Source organism: Onthophagus taurus, chromosome 1 (genome assembly GCF_036711975.1).
Source record: "Onthophagus taurus isolate NC chromosome 1, IU_Otau_3.0, whole genome shotgun sequence".
Lineage (NCBI taxonomy): Eukaryota > Metazoa > Arthropoda > Insecta > Coleoptera > Scarabaeidae > Onthophagus > Onthophagus taurus.
The window spans coordinates 25,224,539-25,245,021 of record NC_091966.1 but is presented as its reverse complement, the minus strand read 5'-3'; the positions used below and the strand labels follow the sequence as shown (position 1 = coordinate 25,245,021).

Here is a 20,483-nt window from a genome sequence, read left to right as displayed (position 1 = left end):
CCTGTATATTTCTAGGTGCAGTTCGCCCACGATCAACATCCGGCATTTTCAATAAAATATTTTGTCCAGTATACAGATGAAAATTTGTTTGAAATTAGTTCCTGCATTTTATCAGCTTGTCGTTTTAAACTTTGTTCACTTTCTTCTATCTGTTGAGTGACTTGTTCTAACCGTATATTAATGTCGTCAGAGCTATCATCCATTTCTTCAGTTTCAACTACTCCATCTTCTTGAGACTGAATGTCGGTTTAGTTGTTAAGCAAATCATCCAGCTCTTTGTCCCTCTCAATATGACTGACAACAGTATCGGGCATGTTGGAATCCTTGAAACCATTCATCATTGGAACTCCTTTATGGTATGAGCGATTTTTCTGTAACTGCACAAACCGCAAACCTTCTGACACAATTTATTGGTTTTATTGTCTTTCATCCAAGAAACAAGAATGTCCCGTACGTCTTGATTTGCCCTTTCCACAGAGCCTTGACTCTGTGAATGACGAGGCTTTCCGTGTACAATTTCAGCGTCGAACATATCTGCTAAATTTATTGTTACATATCTGTTACTATTTATTGAACATATCTGCATTATCGGTATGGAGAATGCAGAGAGCGCCAATAATACAAAAATTGTCCATCAAATTATACACTACTCTTCCTCTGCTCTCTTAGATTTCAGCGGCTTTAAAAATACAAAAAAAGTCTGTCGACTCGATTGTCGAGAGTTTTATAGCCGCTAACCAACTTTTATTAAGAATTACGCCATTTGATCAAATAGGAGGTGATTGTGTAGAATTAAACTATCCAATCTGCGTTTGCTCAAAATTACCTGCTCAAATGCCGAAATTCAGTTCTATTTCAGCATTTGCTCAAATACATTTGAATATTCCGCGAAATGCTCGATTATTTCGGCACTTGTCCGAAATCGGCGATTGGGTCTAACATATATAAGTCGGTTTACATTGTCTTCCGGTCTCTCATAATGTCGGATAGGATCATTATTATCATATCCATTTTGAATTTACCTATTGCTCTTCGCCAGTAATCCATTTCTGTTGCCTTTAAGAATTTCTACGTTTTTCCATTAAGTAGCCATACTTCGTTGCTGTGTGGTATTATGCTCCTTACTATCGTGTTATAGATTTAATGCTTATTCTTGCTCAACATGAATCATTTATCATAGCTATTACTCTTCTGCCTTGTATGTTTCTATCCTTTATGGTGCACTCTAGTGTTCCGTCGCTGGTTAGTTGTGCTCTCAAATATTTGTACTTCCTGGTATATTTTATACACTTCCCATCGTTTAGGTCAAGGTCATGCTACTGTCCTTCCACACACAAATAACCATTTAGCGGAATGCTTATACGGTTCAATATTCTTTTCTACTGTTTTAGTACTTGCTATAGATACGTTTTAAAGAAGGCCGCAGATAGGCAGCACCCGTGTTTGTGCCGTTTAGCGATGTCCCATCTTGATTTTAGCTATTTTTGTTGGTATACATTTCTTACTGTCGTTGTTATGGTCGTACTGATATTCGTTCTTTCGATCATAATTTGCTTTGTGAGATGCTATTATACGCTTTTTTTAAGTTTATAAGCAAGGTTTCTTGATTATTCGCAGTGTTTTTCATGACCTAGAAGACACAAAAGAGGCACTTCTGGTTCCATATCTCTATACTTTAGGTCTATTTTGTTGGTCAGAATCTTGCACTCCTATACGTCTGTAAATGTAGCAGTTTAGTCTGCTACGTTTCCAACTCCCTTTTAATGTATGGTACATATAACGGTTATGCTCTTCTGGAATTGGTTTACCGTTAAGGCAGTTCTAGAATAGTGCCTCAAGTTGTTGGTATAGTTTTGTTTATTCTGCTGCATGTCTTGTCCCATATTTCATTTTTTCGGTGTTTTGTAACGAAAACAATCTTCTGGGTCGTTGCCTGCGCCTGTTTGTACCGTAATTGATTTTGAAGCCAAGTATATTTTACATGTTTTTTATCTCTTATTATATCATCTATTTGTCGCAATGCATTGTGCCAACAGTTCGGCGGAGGTGGAATTATGGTCTGGGGTGTTTCTCTCGATATAGATAGTCTAACGCCGCTGTCTCCTGCACAATTTTAGATAAAAATGTGTTTCCTAAGTTTTGGCAGATTTATAGAGTTGACTCATGTCATGTTGCAAGATCCATCACCGATTGGAACGGTGATAACGGAGTTAAACGAATGAGAAAAATAATTGTATTTGTTCTTTTTCAATGTTATATTTATTTAAGTTCTCTATTCGACATGTTTCGAGGATCCAGTCCTCATCTTCAGGAAAATTCGTCAATTTTTGAATAAAAGATAACCATATCCCTCGGATATAATTATATTATGGAATTCTGGAGAATTCCAGAATCTTCCGATTCAATTTTAATAGTTTATTTCTGTTTAATTGTTTAGTCGTAAGAGTTTTGAATTGTAATCCGAGGGATATGGTTATCTTTTATTCAAAAATTGACGAATTTTCCTGAAGATGAGGACTGGATCCTCGAAACATGTCGAATAGAGAACTTAAATAAATATAACATTGAAAAAGTATAGAAAAAAGTATTTTCATCTGAATGAGAAAAAGTCCCGATCTTACCAAACCCCAATGAGAACCTCTTAGACAACACTCTACCAAGTATTGAATATGGATAAAGTTTATATCTTTTTTGTTTTACATGTGTCCAAATACTTATTGGCAGAGAGTATATTTGAATTCAGATTCTCAAGGTACTTTCCCATAATCATGTTTCTTAGTTATATTGCATTTTGTTAGATGTTGCAAATGTTATGTGTTTTTCATTATTAATGTTACTTCCTCGTAGAGTGAAACGTGCGTAGTCCTTAAAATGCTTCAACCTGTATAAAAGTTAGTCTTGTTAATTTTGTCCTCGTAGACTAGTAGAAGGTTTATTAAGGTTAATGTGTTCATTGTATACAGTAGGTGGCACAATTGAAGTTGGTTTTGAGTTAACCAGAAGTGTTGCCAATAATTTAGTCATCATTTTCACACGTTGACAGTTGGTAAATGCACCCATTCATGTTGTAAATTGTAATAACTGTTGATGTTAACGTACGAATATTCTCGTGGTCTCAAAAGGATGTCTTATTAGATCAATCTAAATGTTACTAGACCTACGCCATGGAATTTATGATGTTTTTTTCTGAATTATTTTACTACTTGTTGGGATTGCTGTTTTCCTACATGATTTTTATTTGTTCTTTGTCCACTTAATACCGCCGTTGGTGATTTTGAAAGTTGTTTCTGCCTAATATCATTGAATTTCGGATATTTTCAAGGCCGTGAATATATGCCCAGTTGGTCTAAAGCGGTGTTTCCCAACCTTTTTGTGCCATGCCCCATCAATATTTCATTAATTTAGACAACTATTTTTCTTCCCCATCATATTATTACATCTCCAGCACAAGATGTTATATTCTTCAGTGGAATGTTGTTGATAAAATTACTTTGAGGTTACGACAAACAACAGATCGACACGTTAAAAAGGAAGAACGTTCTGAATCTAAATAATGATCTAAATCTAAATAATTTTAATTTTATTTAAAATATTTGCAATTACACTTGATACTTTGCAATATGACATCTTAGTTAACTCTTATGATATTAGTCTTTGAAGATGGCCATGGGCCGAAACTAGTAAGACTTAAGTAAATAAATAATAAAACCAGTTTCAAAAGTACAATATGTACTAAGAATATTAAATTTAATTACCTTTTCACGAATTATTTATTTAGACTATTGGTGAATTATTATCTTTAAGAAAATAGTTTCAGGTAAAAAGAACTCGTACATCGGCAGTAGTAGGCTCATAAAAAGACCAAATCTGTCGAAATAAATAAATCTCAGCCTATCTATCTATGAACTCTCTAAAAATCGTCACATATAAATTACCCCTTTTTGAAGCAACTCAGGAATTTAAATACTGATAAATTTTTTAGAATTCTCTTTTTCTTAGCCAGCTTAGAATTTTATAACATTTATGAATAGTTATGCACAACTAGATTCCATATTGTAATAATTTTTTTGGAAATTTTTAGTTGTCAAGAAAACATAGTAGGACGTTCATGCGATATTTGCAAGGCAGGACACGCGTATTACCCATCATGTGATACATGTAATTGTGACATACGTGGAACAATAACTGATATATGCGACCAAGATACTGCAGAATGTTTATGTAAAAAGTATGCTACCGATGTTGACTGCTCAAGATGCAAGGAGGGTTCTTTCAATCTCCAAGCGAACAATGAAGAAGGTTGTACGGAATGTTTCTGTTTTGGAAAGACAACACGTTGCCACAGTTCTGATTTGGTAAAAACAGCCGTTTCTGATGCGAAAAATTGGAAAGTAGTGGAGGTGAATACTACCGAGAATTTTGAAATGAAAGTATTAAATATTACTGTTGATAATCCGGACAGTACATACGATTTGAATGTTAATTTTGAAGGAGAAAACGTAACAGAAAATGGTACTTTGTATTTGTCGGCACCTGATACGTACCTTGGAAAGATGTTAGTGGCTTATGGAGGGTTTTTGAAGTTTAGGGTGTACTATACTATTGGACATTCAGGTGAGTTTCAATTACTAAATAAATCCTGATAAGATTATTGATTGAATTTTTATGAAGGTCGTGCTATCAGTGGTGCAGATATAATTCTACAAGGTGCTAACACTTATTTAACATATTACAATGTTGAACAACCGGCAGTTGCAACCGATTATGAGGGGTCGCTAGAAATGGTAGAATCTAATTTTGAGTTACCACTTGGTCAATCAGCCAAAAGAGAACATATCATGGCCGTTTTAAATGATTTACGTGGTCTTTACATAAGAGTGAATTATTGGAGCGCAACAGATAAAATAACGTAACATTTCCAATCATCATCTTTGTCAAAAATTCATCCAATAATTTATTTTCAGTATATCTGATGTGTACTTAGAAATTGGCGAGGAAAGTAAATATTATCCAAATGCCGGTAACTTAACGCTCGCTACATCTGTAGAACATTGCGATTGTCCACCAAATTATCAAGGATTATCTTGTGAAGAATGCGCACCCGGCTATTATCGAGTTCAAGGACCTCACGGAGGTTCTTGTTTACAATGTCAATGTCACGGACATGCTGATACATGCGATGTAAAAACAGGAATTTGTACAAATTGTCAACATAATACAAGAGGTGATCATTGCGAAATGTGCGAGGTCGGTTATCATGGAAACGCCGAACAAGGAACACCCATGGATTGTCTTATTTGCGCATGTCCCTTACCTATTGCCTCAAATAACTTCGCTACTAGTTGTAACGTCAGTTCGGATGGTGAAAAAATCAGCTGCGATTGTATTGAAGGATACTTGGGGGCTAAATGTGACTCTTGTGGACCAGGGTTTTATGGAAAACCTGAAATTCAAAGTAAGGAATCAAATAATAGAAGAAATTTTATGACGTTGTTTCTGATTTTAGATGAAACGTGTAAACCTTGCAGTTGTTCAGGAAATATTGACGCATCATTGAAAGAATCTTGCGATTCAGAAACGGGAGAATGTTTAAAATGTTTAAACAACACTTTTGGTGCTGCGTGTGCTCTTTGTGCTCCAGGTTATTTTGGTGATGCTATTGATAAAAAGGATTGTCAAGGTAATTAAATATGGATGATTCCGCAATTTACGACTAAGCTAAAACTCAAATTTCAAATGATTTATTTTGTTTTTAGCTTGTATTTGTGATCGTTGGGGAACAGAACGTTGCGATAGTTATACAGGAACTTGCGTCTGTAAACAAAATGTAATTGGAGAGAAATGTGATAGATGCGAAATCGAACATTACAATTTCGAAAGTGGTGAAGGCTGCGATCCTTGTAATTGTGCTATAGCTTCCGAAAGTAATCAATGCGATGATCGCACAGGTCAATGTAAATGTAAATCTGGAGTAACCGGAAAAACATGCGATAGATGTGCACATGATTTCTGGAATTACACCGAAACGGGATGTTCATGTATGATTTCGTCACTTTATTTTAATTTATTTATTTAACAATAATTTTGTAGCTTGTAAATGCAATAAGGAATACGCAATCGGCGTTGGTTGTAATCCACACACTGGGCAATGTGAATGTTTAACTGGGGTTATAGGTGAAAAATGTGATCATTGTCCACATCGTTGGGCTTTTATACCAGGGTATGGTTGTCATCAATGCGATCAATGTACTCACGCACTTTTAGACACTACTGATGCTTTGGCAGCTTTAATTGATCCCATTATTCATGAGTTTGATGTAATCTTTTTTAATGATTATTTGAGTTGAGACAGTTATTAATTTTCATTTTAGTCAGCTGATTCTGGATTTTTCACATCGCGTCGATTTATTCATATTAATGAAACATTCGAAAATCTGAAACCAAGAGTGTTAGCTTTAGATCCAGAAAACACAGATTTAGCTCCAATAATACAAGAATTAGAATCTCTGGAGCAAGATTCTCTAAATATGAACAGAAAAGTAAATAAAATATAAAAGAAAAACGGTTACTATAACTTTTTTTTTATTGTCAGGCAAACTATTCCTTGGATAACGGAGAAAAACTAGTTCAAGAAGCGGGAGCGGTGAAAAATGCAACTAATCAAGCTAAAAATGATCTCAATAAAGCAATAGATAATATTCACGATGCCATCGATACTATTGAACAACTTTCAAGAAATTTAACTTTTGGAGAAGGTAACTACAATTTCTATTTTTTTATCGAAGTCTATAACTTTTAATTTTTAGGCCCAAAAACGGAGGCTGCGAAACAAGAAGCTGAAGCGATCATGGACGAACTGAGGAAGCACAACTTAGCCCAACCAAAAGTTAGAGTAACAAACGCGACCATCGATGTTGGTAATATCATCATAGAACTGCGCACATTTAATGCTTCCATAAGCCCGTTGATAACTGGAGTGACAGATTTAGAAGACGATTTGAAGTTGTACAATGATAAACTGGATGATTTACATAATCACACACAATATACTATCAATAAGGCGAGGGAGGCTGAACTTTTATACGCTCAAAATAGGTAAGTCAATGTATAAGGCGTTATAGTAAATCGTGACCTTAAATTATGATCGGTAGTAATATGATATGTATAATTTAAATTAATTCTCTTCATTGATTATTCAATTACTTGTTTTATTATACAATATTTAGCACAAGCGAGAAAGTAAGAACAAACATACTGCATTTGTATCCATTAAAGCTAGACAATACCAGCAAAGTATGGATACAAAAATATCCTTTATCTGGATACATTTCAAAAGTAAAAATATGTTATGTTCTAAATTGAAATTTCATGAATAAATGCTCTGGTATATTTTAAATAGAACGGGGAGTTTCGAAAACAGAAATATGAATTAAATCTAACATAGTAAAACCCACATAGTAACGTGATATAAAAAAGCTCCTCTCACTGGCTTCCTATTGTCTTTAATAATTTTTTCACAATTACTTCTTCTAATGTTGAGGCCCACTAAACATATCAGACAGAAGCATCTAGAACCCTACCATTGAAATATAGTAGAGTAGATGTCATTCCAACACATTGGTAGTCCACGCGACTTCGTGTTAATCTAGAGAAGTCGTAGATTTTCCGTCATAAATTTAGACAAGATCGCTTGTTTTAGACTGTACAGTAATGAATGTAGAGCCTCGGAAGCGACTTCGGCTTAATCTAGAGAAGTTATACTGGGTTACTATAAGAGATTCATCCGTTTTTGAAACGTTGTATAACGATATATCAAAATAATCCAGTTGATTGGAGTATTCAAGTTCGCAGATATCTGAATGACGAACTTCCATCGCTGGATTACCCATCTTGATGCAAATGACCTACCTTTATTTCCTTGGCCGCCTAGGTCGCTTGACATAACGCCCTGTGAACTGAGGAATGGATTGAAGTATCCTTTAGATATATGTCGGGTGACCTATGCCGCCCTCATAGAATATTTATGAGTGTGCAAAAAAACTTGGAGAGAGTTTTTTGTTTTGGTTATTTTGATGTTTCATTCATTTGAATGAATCTTTTGTAGTAACCTTGTAGATTCTCTGCTCTGAGTTTAGAAGAAGTTGATTGTGTGAGTCGCTGCAATGTGCAGACCAGTTTTACCCTTCATCAACGAATCAATGACCAGTTTTTGCCTTATATGGTATTAATTCCAAAATTGTAAATGTTAACTTTGTGCATAATCTACACCTGAATCGGGTATTAATTGCTGCCCAAGTAATTGAATAGCACGCTAGCATTAAAAAGCTTATTATTATTTATCAGTAATTTTTATGAGGTTGCTGATTTCAATTTTATAAAAAATCGTTTAATAGCATTAGTTAAAAAGGCGTGTCATTTAGTTGTTTTATTTTACACGAGTCTTATATCACATTTTATCTATTGAACCCCTCAGTAATACGTTTTCGAAATTTTCTTTGAAAATTATTGTATGACGCTTATTGACCGGTGATGGATGTTACACAAACGAATATAAATGTTATTTGGTAGATATAGCAGTTTTTATAGAAATCAGTTTCGTGCTAAGTTAAATTATGCAAAAGATAACCTTCTTACCTGCTGCAGTATACATTCTCCAATTTTGGATGGATACAATATTAATTACACTGCAATGGATATATGGCGATCTTGGTTTAATCAGGCGAGGTCATAGATTCAGCACCTTAAGTTTAGACAATGTCGCTTGTGACCGAGTGGCTGCAATGTATTGACTAGTTTTAAGCTGCATAGTAATGAATGTGGAACCTCGGCCGCAAGCAATCTCTCTCTAATCGAGAGAATTCGTAAATTCTCCGTCCGAAGATTCGACAAGATCGGTTGCGGCTGAGTCGCTGCAATATATTGGCAAGTTTTTGGCAGTACAGTAATGAAAGTAGAGCCTCGGCCGCCAGTGACCTTGGCTTAATCTGAAGAAATCATAGATTTTTCTTCCTCAGTTTAGACGAGGTCGCTTGTAGCTGTAACATTTTTTTTCCTGCACCGGTTGCGAAGATATCGATTTTTAAATTGAAAAGCTTTCCTTTTGACACGGATAGTAGTCTACTAATCCATTCTCGAGGAATTACCTAATCTAAATAACACCGAACATTTACGCCAATATGAGCAGGAATACCTTCTTATTGACACTATATCTGATTCAAACTAGCTTCTTGATTTCAAATTAGCTTCAAACAGATGTTGAATTTCATTCAATAAACAAAGGTCTATCATACAGTTTAATCTATCATACATTACTAATCTATATCATACATTACTAGTCTATCATACATTTAATTTCGCAATCTTTGAGTACGGTTTTCGCACATCAAGTGTGGATTTAAATCATTACAACACCCTCACAATGTTAGGTAATACACTTAAGATTGAAGAATAACTTAAAAATTGAGGAATCATGTTGTTGTGTAGTTCTGCGAGACGATGCATGTGATTTTAAGAGTACTGCATCCAAGCTTTTGTTATCATTCATAACAGTATTTAGTCGATTGATTCGGTGTCCATCTTTTACGCTTCACAAGTTTGCCACTTCACTATAAGATCTTGTTCTATCACCGTACTCTCTCATCAATAAAAGAGTAATTCGCTTTCTTTCATTAAAAACCACCTTAGAGCAACAATATACATATGGTCGGTTAAGAGAGTTAACCTGCTAAGTCTACATTTTTGGTATTTTGAAGTTTTCAATATCTTCATGATTCAGGATAACTGGTGATATAAATGATATTTAAAAGTCCAAAGCGCAAAAACAGTGGAGTTAGCAAGTTAACACTCTTAACCGACGATATCGAACTCTTATTGAAGCGATAAATCTGAGAACATTGCGAACGTCAAGTTTGGAATCTCCGTATCCCCTTTAGACACATCCCAAACTTTGTACTACTCTGGCTACCTATTTAGGAGTAGACTAGGCGTTTTCAGACTCTTTTGTTGGTCTTGGTCGTTTATCAACAGGATATTTACCTTTATGTTTATATAATAAGGCAGTTTTGGGTATTTTGTATATTATATTCGCTCTTTTTATAGACATTTCATCCCTCCCCGCATTTAATACTGCCAAAATATCCTCTTTTGAATACTTAATCCTTTTCTTGCTTGCTTCCATCTGTCATAAAACCCCAATTATTGACACCCAAAAGTTCAAATTACTGACTCTTCCTAAAACCTTTAATTCAACAAGTATTTGCAATAATTTTGAGTGCCAGGAATTGGTTCGAAAGGGCAATTGCGTTATTAAAGTTGCTGTTTCAATAATGACAGATATTATTAATAATTACATATTTATAAATAGTATGCCATTGTCCATATTATTGACTCCTATGTCACTTATTACGAAAATACCTAAAATTCTCTATCTAATGTTAAAACCCACATTAAAATAAGGTTAAAAATCGCTATACACAATAAATAAATCATGAAAACAATACTTTAGGTTCATATAACTACTAAGTAACAAATTTATATACACGCTGATATCTTTTCTGATAGCTTTAGGTTAGATCTTACCGTTTTAGCACTTTTGTAAAACTCCAGCAGCTTAACTTTCAAATGTCTCACAAGATATCAGATTTATTCACATCAGTAATGATTAGACACTATTAGTTGATTTCCTTAAATTCTCATACACAACAGCTATGTACTTTGTGTTACAAGAAAATGTAAGGGTATTTTTGCCTTACCGAGATTGGATTGGATTTGCTGGAGTATAAATGGAGGAATTGCATTTGGCAACATTAGTAGACAGATTGTAAAATTAGGATACAACAAATTTAGTCGCATATTCGCCCTTATGATGTTGATTTGAATTACGAAGAACATAGATTTCTTATAGACACAAGAGCAGCAAGCAGTATATTAGACGTAAAGACACGAAAGAAAGCGTATTGTGGCTTATATTATTTCTTGGTGCAGACGAAGTTCAGGTACAGAATAAGCAACATAGAAAATCATCAAGTCATACATTAACCCTAAATTTTCCACCCTAAGTTTAGCTGAGGCGCTGCAATGTAATAACCAGTTTTGACTTGATATGGTATTAATCATTTATTGCAAAATTATTTCAAAACTCAAAAAAGGTAAACTCGATAGTTCATTTTCTTGAATGAGGGACAGAAATGTATTGATCAAAGATGCTAAACTTAATTGTAAAACCACGGCTCAATTAAGTACTATGGTGTTATAACTGACAATAAACTTACCTGATTTATTTTCTTCCTTTAGGATATATACATTAATAAATAAAACAAATTAATTTATTACAAAAGAAAATAACTTTTAATTCTTACAAATAGCTGTACTTAGTACATAATAACAACTTTAAATAAATAATTACATAAACGACTATTATTTAAGTCATTAAGAGGAGAGAGTATTTTTGAGTTAAGGCTAACAATCGTTCAAGTCTTGACATTGCGAACTTTAAGGTCCTCTTTTAACTTCCATATCACAAGTTCCATACAGGTGATGGCGTCTTCTGCGCTGTCATGACCCCCAATGTCGTTTTGAATTATTTTCTTCAAGTATTCACTCGCCAAAACCCGTAATGCTTTCTTATGTGGAAGTCCCAGTCTGTGCGGAAACAAAACTGACGTATCAATAATCGATGAATGAACAATTTTTAATGCTTTCATATCCGATTCTAAGCTGTGCCCAATCAGAATAGTCTTGGAATTACATAAATGCAATATGTTTGCCTGCACTTGCAGAATACTTGTACTGGTTCTGTCCATTTGGTCTTTTGTAATACCGGAAAATTGAGTGTTGTAGTCAACGATGGGATGTAGAGGTTTTACCAAAGATTCGTAAACAGTTTTTGAATCAGAATCAACGATTGTTACTCTTGTTAATTCTAATCCTTTGGTGGTGTAACACATTTCGCAATCTAAAGCATAAACGGCAGAACATCTCGGATCATTTTCTGACGAGGGTGCCATTGTCGTTTGGTATCCGTCGAGTTCCGCTTCTGTTTCGCAAACGTGACAAGAAGCGGTCGCGCATCCTGTTTCTTCGGTACTTTTACAACACAAATAAATCCGATCACCTCTTATCGTCCGCTTTTTTAACGGATGATATTGACACTCTTCTTCGTAAAGAGAAAACCCTTTCTGATCCACCATGTACACTTTAAAACATCTACAACATAATCTTTGGTTCGGATTTAAATTCACTTTTGGTACTGACTTTTGCGCTTTTATTATCGCCCTTCCGGGTACGGGACCTTCCCTTGGATAACCATGAATATCCAAATCATCCTCAGTTAGTAAATACCCAGAAACGTTTTGATAAAACTTTTTACCTTTGAACGGCGAGTTTTCTTCGCTCGGATCCGTATCATCAGGAGAGATAGGTCCTAAACCTTTTGCTTCGCGTTCTTGTAATTCTTTCCTAATCCTATTTACGCTTAACATTGCGGAATTTCGATAAGTTACAATAGCCGAGCATCGTTCAGTTACTTTAACCTCTTCGTTTAACGCTCGCGTGTAAGCATCTTGTTTTAATAAATACAATTTTAGGCACTCGTCCGCTAAAAGTGTTAAATACCTAGTTCGAATGTTTATTGGAATTTTTTTACTCTCCGATTGTAAAACATCGGGTATATCACTCATTGACATATCGGGAACGTGAGCAACTCTTTTAGAACCTTTACCGATTGTTTGCATAGGGGTTGCTTTTGAATTACTATTACGATTTGCGATTTCTGCAATTTTTGCTTTCGCTTGTTGCATCGAATAAACATTTTGCACTGGTGCTATTTTTTTCAATTTCGGTTTTAAAAGCGTATCACAGGCTTTAGGAACGTGGGTTGATGTTGATGATGTCCCGTTAATTATGTCATCGATTAAAGATGTATTCTTTTTTGGTTGTTCCTTAATTATTTCTTTTGTGGTTTTTTGAATTTTCGAACTTTTATTGGGTTCAACTTCAGAGGAATTTGATCTTTTCATGGTGTTTACTTCTGAAATAATATTTTTTTGCTCGTTATTGGCGTGAGCTTGCCGCGCTGCCTTTAGTCGATTCATCATCGTTAAAGCGGGATTTTGAGATGGTTTTGGAGGTTCGTGAGTGATTTTAGGAATAATATTATCTGCTCCTTGATGTGCAATTCGTTTTTTCGGCGTCGGAATGTACTCTTGTTGCATTTGAAGTTCATTTGATGGATCAAGTTTTATCGGTTCCGGTTTGTACTCATTGAAAATTCTATAACATTCCTCTTCTAATGTGGGATTTTCAAGGTCGTCGTCATCATCGTCTAAAAAGTCGTCTAAATCGTTATAATTAATCTCTTCTTCTTTAAATGTAATGATTTTCTCCTCGTTTTCGCTTTCAGATTTTTTCTTTTCACGATGTTTCTCTTTTGATCTACTTTTCACTTTATCTTTGGAAATTTTTGATTTGTGCCTTGATTTATCTCGATCGTGATCTTTCGATTTTTCTTTATGTTTACTTTTGTGTCTATTTTCATTGTGATCTTTATGTTTGTCTTTATGATGATCTTTTGAATCTTTATGCTTACTAGAACTTTTTGAACTTCTTTTACTATCACTACTTTCGGAACTTTTCTTATCTTTATGTTTACCACTGGAAGAGCTACCATGACTATCTGTTTTTGATCGAGATTTTTCGCTTTTACTTGATTTTTCCGAAGATTTAGAACTTGATTTTGAAGATTTACTTTTCTCGTCTTTTTTCCTTTTTTCTTTTGTACTTTTTATATCATTTTTATCAGGAGCTTTTTTTTCCTCAACTTTATTCACATTCTCATCATTTTTGTCATTAATAATATCATCGATTAGGGCACATTCACTCGTTAAATCAATATCTTCTCCAAAATCAATTCCATTAACATCTGATTCTGTATTATTAAGTTGACTTTGTTCTTCACCACTTTCATTATTGCTCTTGTTCTTAGACAATTCACTTATTGGGGTTGGTTTGTACGTAACGTTATTGAAGGTATACGTTGGAGGGTTCCGGAAAGACCTTTCTGTTCTAACTACAATATCTGGAACGTAACTAATAGGTATATGGCTTCTTACGTTTTGCAGTTGGCTCTTCGGAGTTGGATTATACGTTGGGACGTCTTGTGATTGCTCTGTACTATCTTGAGAATCTTCTGAGCACTCCTGGTTTTTCTTCCGATGCCGAAAATGACAATAAGGACGACCGCACGTGTTCTCGTAGAAAGGACAGTCGATGTCTTTAAAAAATCCGGTCGTAGGAAGCATTTTCACACAAGTTTTACCGGTTTATTTACATTAATTTTCACGAAAACTGGGACTTCTATAACCTAACCTCTAAACTTCTGCCATGACAGTTTTGTATCTACAAAACAAAACGAATTGCGCATGCGCATAAAATGGCGGTTAATTTAAATTTCTTTTCAATTATACCAAAAGATTAATTCAACGTAGATATGGTTTAAAATGTTTAATTTTATTTAAAATATTCAGAAATGTTTCAACCGGTTACAAAAAGATAACAATATCTTGTTTTCACATCCCGGTTCGTTGTACTTGAAGTTGAGATAAAACGGAATGAGGATGCCTTTCATTCTTTATCACTTTATTTTGTAGCTTTTATTAAAACGGTTTAATTTTTAAAATAAAATTTATTTGGATTAAGAAGTCGTTTTTTAATTGTTATAAATTAAACTATTACGATAAAAGTTACGTACACGTTAATATACAGTGTGTCCCATAGGTGAAACGACTTTTATAAAAGGTAAAATTTTTTCGATATTAATGGTCATATTTTGGGGTTTAGCCCTGCTTGATTAAAGACTAATTATGAAAATATTTTCAATTAAAAAAAAAAGTGAGCTTTGACAGTGAAAGAAAAACTCTTTTTGGGGCAGGTAAAATACCTTTTCTGTTCACAGTACGTGAAAATGTTACTAAGAAGTTTTGTTCAGAATGAAAAACTATGGACATAATATATACAAATCACAAATAAAAATCTTTCTAACATAGACTGTTATGAAAAAACAAAATTGCTTTCCTGTCAATGTTAATCTGTCAAACTGTAATTTACTAAACTTAAAGTGTTTTTAAATACAATGTTAACATTAGAGGAAAAAGTTTACGTGATTCAGTGTTATGGAACCGAGGGGAAATTGATAAATATGGTTATTGCTTTATTTAGTGAAAAATTTCCAAATGGAATTAAAAGAAGTACAAGTTGGCTATAAGATAAAAGAAAAAAATTATGATGAAACTGATTAACTGTTAATTATGGTTGACTGTTTTCTTTTATGGGCGAATAAGCACTTAATTTTTTGTGCACATTTCTGAATCTCAAAACAAAAAATCGTAATAAAGTACTGTTGACGAAAGTAATAAACAATGGGTTTTATCAAAGTAGGCCGATGACTCCGAAAATTTGCATGTGGCCATAACTTTTCATTCTAAATAAAATTTCTTAGTAACATTTTGGCATACTGTAAACAGAAAAGGTACTGACTGACACACAAGGAGTTTTCGCTTCAGTGTCAATTCAATACTCACTTGTTTTTTAAAACTTTAAAATAAACTAAACCCCAAAAAATGACAATTAATATCGAAAAAGCTTTACCTTTTATAAGAGTTGTTTCACCTATCCGGGGACACACTGTACAGGTGTCCCAATTTCGATGTCCGCATAGGCTATCTCCGAAACTAAAAGAGATAGAAAAAAAGTAGCTTACATGTCATGATCTCGTTTTTCGAGAAAATGCTAATGCCGAAAACTCCGAACAGCTATCGTCTTTTGTTTTCGCCCTATCGGCAAAAACTGAAAATTTTGCAAAAACGACAATCGCGAATATCTCACTTATTATCATTGATGGAGTATTATAAATAAAACATTATATGGGCAACTTTTTACGAAGAATTCAGTGGCGTAGGTAGAATTTTTTTCCCATCATTTATTTTCGAGATTTTAGACGTAACTTTATTTTTTTAAATGGAAACCATAGTTGGCTATGACTTAAAATAATTTGTTATTTTCTTCTGATAACAAATATATATAGTTTGTGGGGTATATTTCTTATACTTATTGAATAATTAACAAAAATTCATTTTGTTCTATTTAAAACTAATGTATGTATTTAAAAGTTAATGTTGCTATGGTGATTACCATGCATACTATGATGGAACATAATGTATCAAATAATTGTCAAAGTTTGTATTTAAAAATTCGATAACAACTCTGGCATTATGTGCTGGTACGATGCACCAGCATGTTAAGTGTCAAAGTATAACAAAACTGAATAAAACTTTACAATGAATTTCGAAAATTATGAAAAATGTAACATGATGGAATGTTATATGTTATCAGATAAGAATGCGACGTTAGCCGCAGAATTGTATTTCACAAGATATCCGGAAAGAAGACAACCGCACGTAAGAACCTTCAGCCGGTTAGCAGAAAATATAAAAGATATTTGGTCCTTCCCCAAACCACATACAAAAACATACCAAAATGACCTGCAAGAGAAATTGCAACAAGACGTTTGACCCAAAAGCCGCTGCTCCCGAATATGAAAGAAAAATAAGTATAAACCATACAAAGCGGGACTAACTCATTATTTACATGCCGGAGATGTCAATCGAAGATTAGAATTTTGTAGATGATATTTAAAAAAATTAAATAATCTGCTGTTTGTTCAAAATGTTATCTGGACCGATGAAGTCTCTGAGTGTTCAAAGAAGATTGGGGTTCAATGTATGGTGTGCCCTTTTAGATAATAGAATTTTGACATATAGTATCTACCATAAAAACTTAAACTCAGGGAAATACCTCAATATATTAAGGCAGCACATTGAGCCTTTGGTCGACAATTTGCCACTAAATATGTCTCAAATGATATATTTTCAATATGACGGAGCACCAGCACATAATGCCAGAGTTGTTAGTGAATTTTTAAATACTACTACAAACTCAAGGACAATAGAATCTAACAGGACTGCTACATCCATTCTTGTGACAGCCTACCCGCAAACTACGTCACACCATTTTCCACGCCCAGCTGTTGTTATGGTCTATGCGTTTGCTGTGTGTTTTTAGAGGTTATATCCTAGACGTATTCATATTAGTTTTGAAGTTTTATGTTTTTAGACGTATTAATGTCTATCATATAACCTCTAACAACATAGACAGTTATCTACCAGGCGCAGGCGTGGCAAATAGTGTGACGTAGACTGCGATGTAGCAGTCCTGTTAGATTTTACTGTCCTTGCTACAAACTTTGCCAATAATTGGAAACAATGCTTTCCCTCATACCATGAAGTTATCACCATAACAACATTAACTTTTAAATACATACAATAGTTTTAGAAAGAACAAAAAAAATTGATACATTATATTCCATCATAGTATGTATAGTTATCACCATAGCAACATTAACTTTTAAATACATACATTAGATTTAGATGGAACAAAATGAATTTTTGTTAATTATTCAATAACTATAAGAAATATACCCCACAAACTATATATATTTGTTATCAGAAGAAAATAACAAATTATTTTAGGTTATAGCCAACTATGGTTTCCATTTAAAAAAATAAAGTTACGTCTAAAATCTCGAAAATAAAAGATGGGAAAAAAATTGTACCTACGCCACTGCATTCTTCGTAAAAAGTTGCCCATATAATGTTGTATTTATAATACTCCATCTTTGATAATAAGTGAGATATTCGCTATTGTCGTTTTCGCAAAATTTTCAGTTTTTGCCGATAGGGCGAAAACAAAAGACGATAGCTGTTCGGAGTTTTCGCCATTAGCATTTCCTCAAAAAACGAGATCATGACATGTAAGCTACTTTTTTTCCTTCTCTTTTAGTTTCGGAGATAGCCTATGCGGACATCAAAATTGGGACACCTGTACAAAAATTTTTCGGTTTTAGATTTTGAGATATTATGACAATTTTCGTTTATTAAATTCGTTATTTTTTTCTGATTACAAAAATATGGGGTTAGATAGGTCTCTTTCTTATTCTTTTAGAATAAAGCTAAAAATAAACTTGTTTTTAGTGTCGTTAAGAAATTAAATTTACAGTTTCCTGTAAATTACGGTACTATAACTAAAAATTATTCTACTAAAAATTGATATAAAATTTACTTTCTTTTCTGAGATGTTAAACTTTTCGTATTTTTCGTAATCCATCTGAAAAAACAGAATTTTTAATTTGACACTTCAGAAAATATTTTAATACAAACAAATATTGCTGTTTATTTGAATTAAAAAAATATATATGAGCGCCATCTATCAATAATTTATTAAATCATTTAATAATAATATTAATAAAAAATGTGAAATAATGCAATCTATTCCAACTTTTGTGTTAAACAAATATAAATTAAAAACTGTATTTGTTTCAAATATCAGAAATATGTTTTTTTAATTTTTAATTATAATTTACAGGAAACTGTAAATTTAATTTCTTTGACGTGTACATACCTACAGGTGTCCAAATTTCGATGGGTTTGCAGGGTATCTCAGTTATTATGAAAGATAGAAAGTTGCGGTTTTCGCGAACCTGAGCTATTTTTTTGTAAAACTTACAATGGCGCAAACCAAATTTTCATAGCCCTCTTCATTTTTGATATACAGGGAGTGTTTCAAAATTTAAGATTTTCAGACACCCTGTATCTCGACTATCCGGAATCTTAGCAAAAAAGTAAAAACGGGTTCTAATAAATATAGGCTACTAATAGATTTTTTCACGTAGAATCCAATGGTACACGTAGAATTTTTCTAGTCATCACGGTTTTTGAGTTATAAACACAACTAAGGTTTTTTTGAATAGAACTACCGATATTTTATTTTGTTATTGAACTAGATTTTTTTCAAGCTTTTCAAAAATACATAATACTCTATACTTACCTTTATAATTAAGCTCGAAATTTAATAAAATACAATATAAGTAAATGATTAGTAAATTAAATGATCGCGTTGCTAGGATGCCGGAATAAACAAAGAATTTTGAAAATACTATATTTTTACTACTATGTTACTTTTATTTAATTATTAATTTATTAATGTCTTATTAAATATATCTACTAATTTTTGTTTACAAAAAACGAAAAATAATTAAAAACTAAATATGATGCAAATATGGCTTCAAGTTACAAGAATTGTTCAAAGTTGTTACGATTTTGATGCACACATTGGTCACAAAATTTAGTATTTAGTGGTTTTATTAATTGCATTTAGAATAGTTATGGGATGTTGCTGTAAATGTGAAAAAGCATCATTTACAGCAATTTTCAAGCTAGTATTTTCAATTTTGCAAGCTAGTAATAGTTCAAGTTACATATATATATATTTTACCTATTAATAGACTCTTAATAAAGTTTATGAAAACCTACGTGCTTTAACATAGCTACTGCGTGAAACAAATTGCTATTACAATTTCTTTATTTTATGTAAAGAGATTTTCTACAAAACGACACAACTTTCGAAAAGAATCTATATCACTACTTGAAAATATTGTGTCGTTGGTTTCTTATAAAGTACAGAAAAGGTCTTCATTTTGTGCCTTTCCAAATTTCAAAAGGTGTTTGTTAAAAAAAATTACAAAGATTTCTATTCACGTCAATAAATAGTTATATTTGCTGACTACTCAGTCTTTTAAAATAAATATCTTGCGAAAGAAGAATAAAGAACAATTGTAGCTAACATTATTTTATTGCTGAAGGTATGGTGTAGATAGCATGAAAAAGAAACCTTGCACCAACGTGTGCCTTAAAAAGAAATTGGCAGTCAAAGATTACTTAACATATAATTGTGGATCTTACATTTATCCTTGTTATAGAAGTATAAATAGAATAGAGAAGACAATAATGTGGTATTGTTATCGCAAATCTATGTCTCAAGTTTAAATTATGAATGTCTGTCCTAAATGAATCTTATTTTATGAACAAGGTATGGAGGTTTCCCTGTGTGAAGAATCCTATAAATTAGACAATTTATAAAATATTGCACACGGAATCTCTGTTTCATATTCAGCCAACCACTAGACATTAGAACGGGGGAAATGTGATCTCTTCGTTTAACGCCATAAACAAAGCGCAAGCAAGAGTTTTGAACAACTTATACCTTGCGCATTGATTCAAAAGACAAGCAAGAGTTAAAAATAACACTCCAATAATTGAAGTTGGACAAAACTAGGCTATCACATAATAAACGCTTGAGCTCAACGGACAAAAATTTACGACGTGAATACAAACACTTTACTCCCAAACTTTTAACCTCACCCGAAAAACGAATTGGTTTATCCAAAATGTTAATATGAACTCGAGATCCATTCACAAACCCACCACCTCTTTTAGAGAATATGATACCCTGAGTCTCATTAGGATTTATCCTCACTAATTTCCGTGCACAGAAGTGTCAACTAGCCAGTAATAATACGACACATAGATGGAAAT

At 33.2% G+C, this 20,483-nt stretch overlaps 2 protein-coding genes across 2 annotated transcripts in view; one reads left to right on the top strand and one right to left on the bottom strand.

Annotated features, from left to right (window-relative positions):
* LOC111418627 (laminin subunit alpha) overlaps nt 1–20,483 on the top strand; it is an 84,777-nt gene that overhangs the window by 38,305 nt on the left and 25,989 nt on the right. Inside the window, exons 19-27 of the mRNA XM_071198857.1 lie at nt 4,082–4,614; nt 4,672–4,909; nt 4,965–5,455; nt 5,507–5,680; nt 5,757–6,038; nt 6,091–6,317; nt 6,372–6,539; nt 6,593–6,755; nt 6,807–7,095. Of these exons, the coding sequence (XP_071054958.1) occupies nt 4,082–4,614; nt 4,672–4,909; nt 4,965–5,455; nt 5,507–5,680; nt 5,757–6,038; nt 6,091–6,317; nt 6,372–6,539; nt 6,593–6,755; nt 6,807–7,095 (2,565 nt within the window). The remainder of the gene's footprint in view (nt 1–4,081; nt 4,615–4,671; nt 4,910–4,964; nt 5,456–5,506; nt 5,681–5,756; nt 6,039–6,090; nt 6,318–6,371; nt 6,540–6,592; nt 6,756–6,806; nt 7,096–20,483) is intronic.
* LOC111418626 (RNA exonuclease 1 homolog) lies at nt 11,324–14,535 on the bottom strand. The gene has a single exon (XM_023051227.2). The coding sequence runs from the start codon at nt 14,295–14,297 to the stop codon at nt 11,469–11,471; it is 2,829 nt and encodes a 942-aa protein (XP_022906995.1). The 5' UTR covers nt 14,298–14,535; the 3' UTR covers nt 11,324–11,468.

Bases quoted from the DNA above. Each gene is read 5' to 3' on its own strand.
- LOC111418626 (XM_023051227.2), bottom strand. From the start codon at position 14,297: ATGCTTCCTACGACCGGATTTTTTAAAGACATCGACTGTCCTTTCTAC.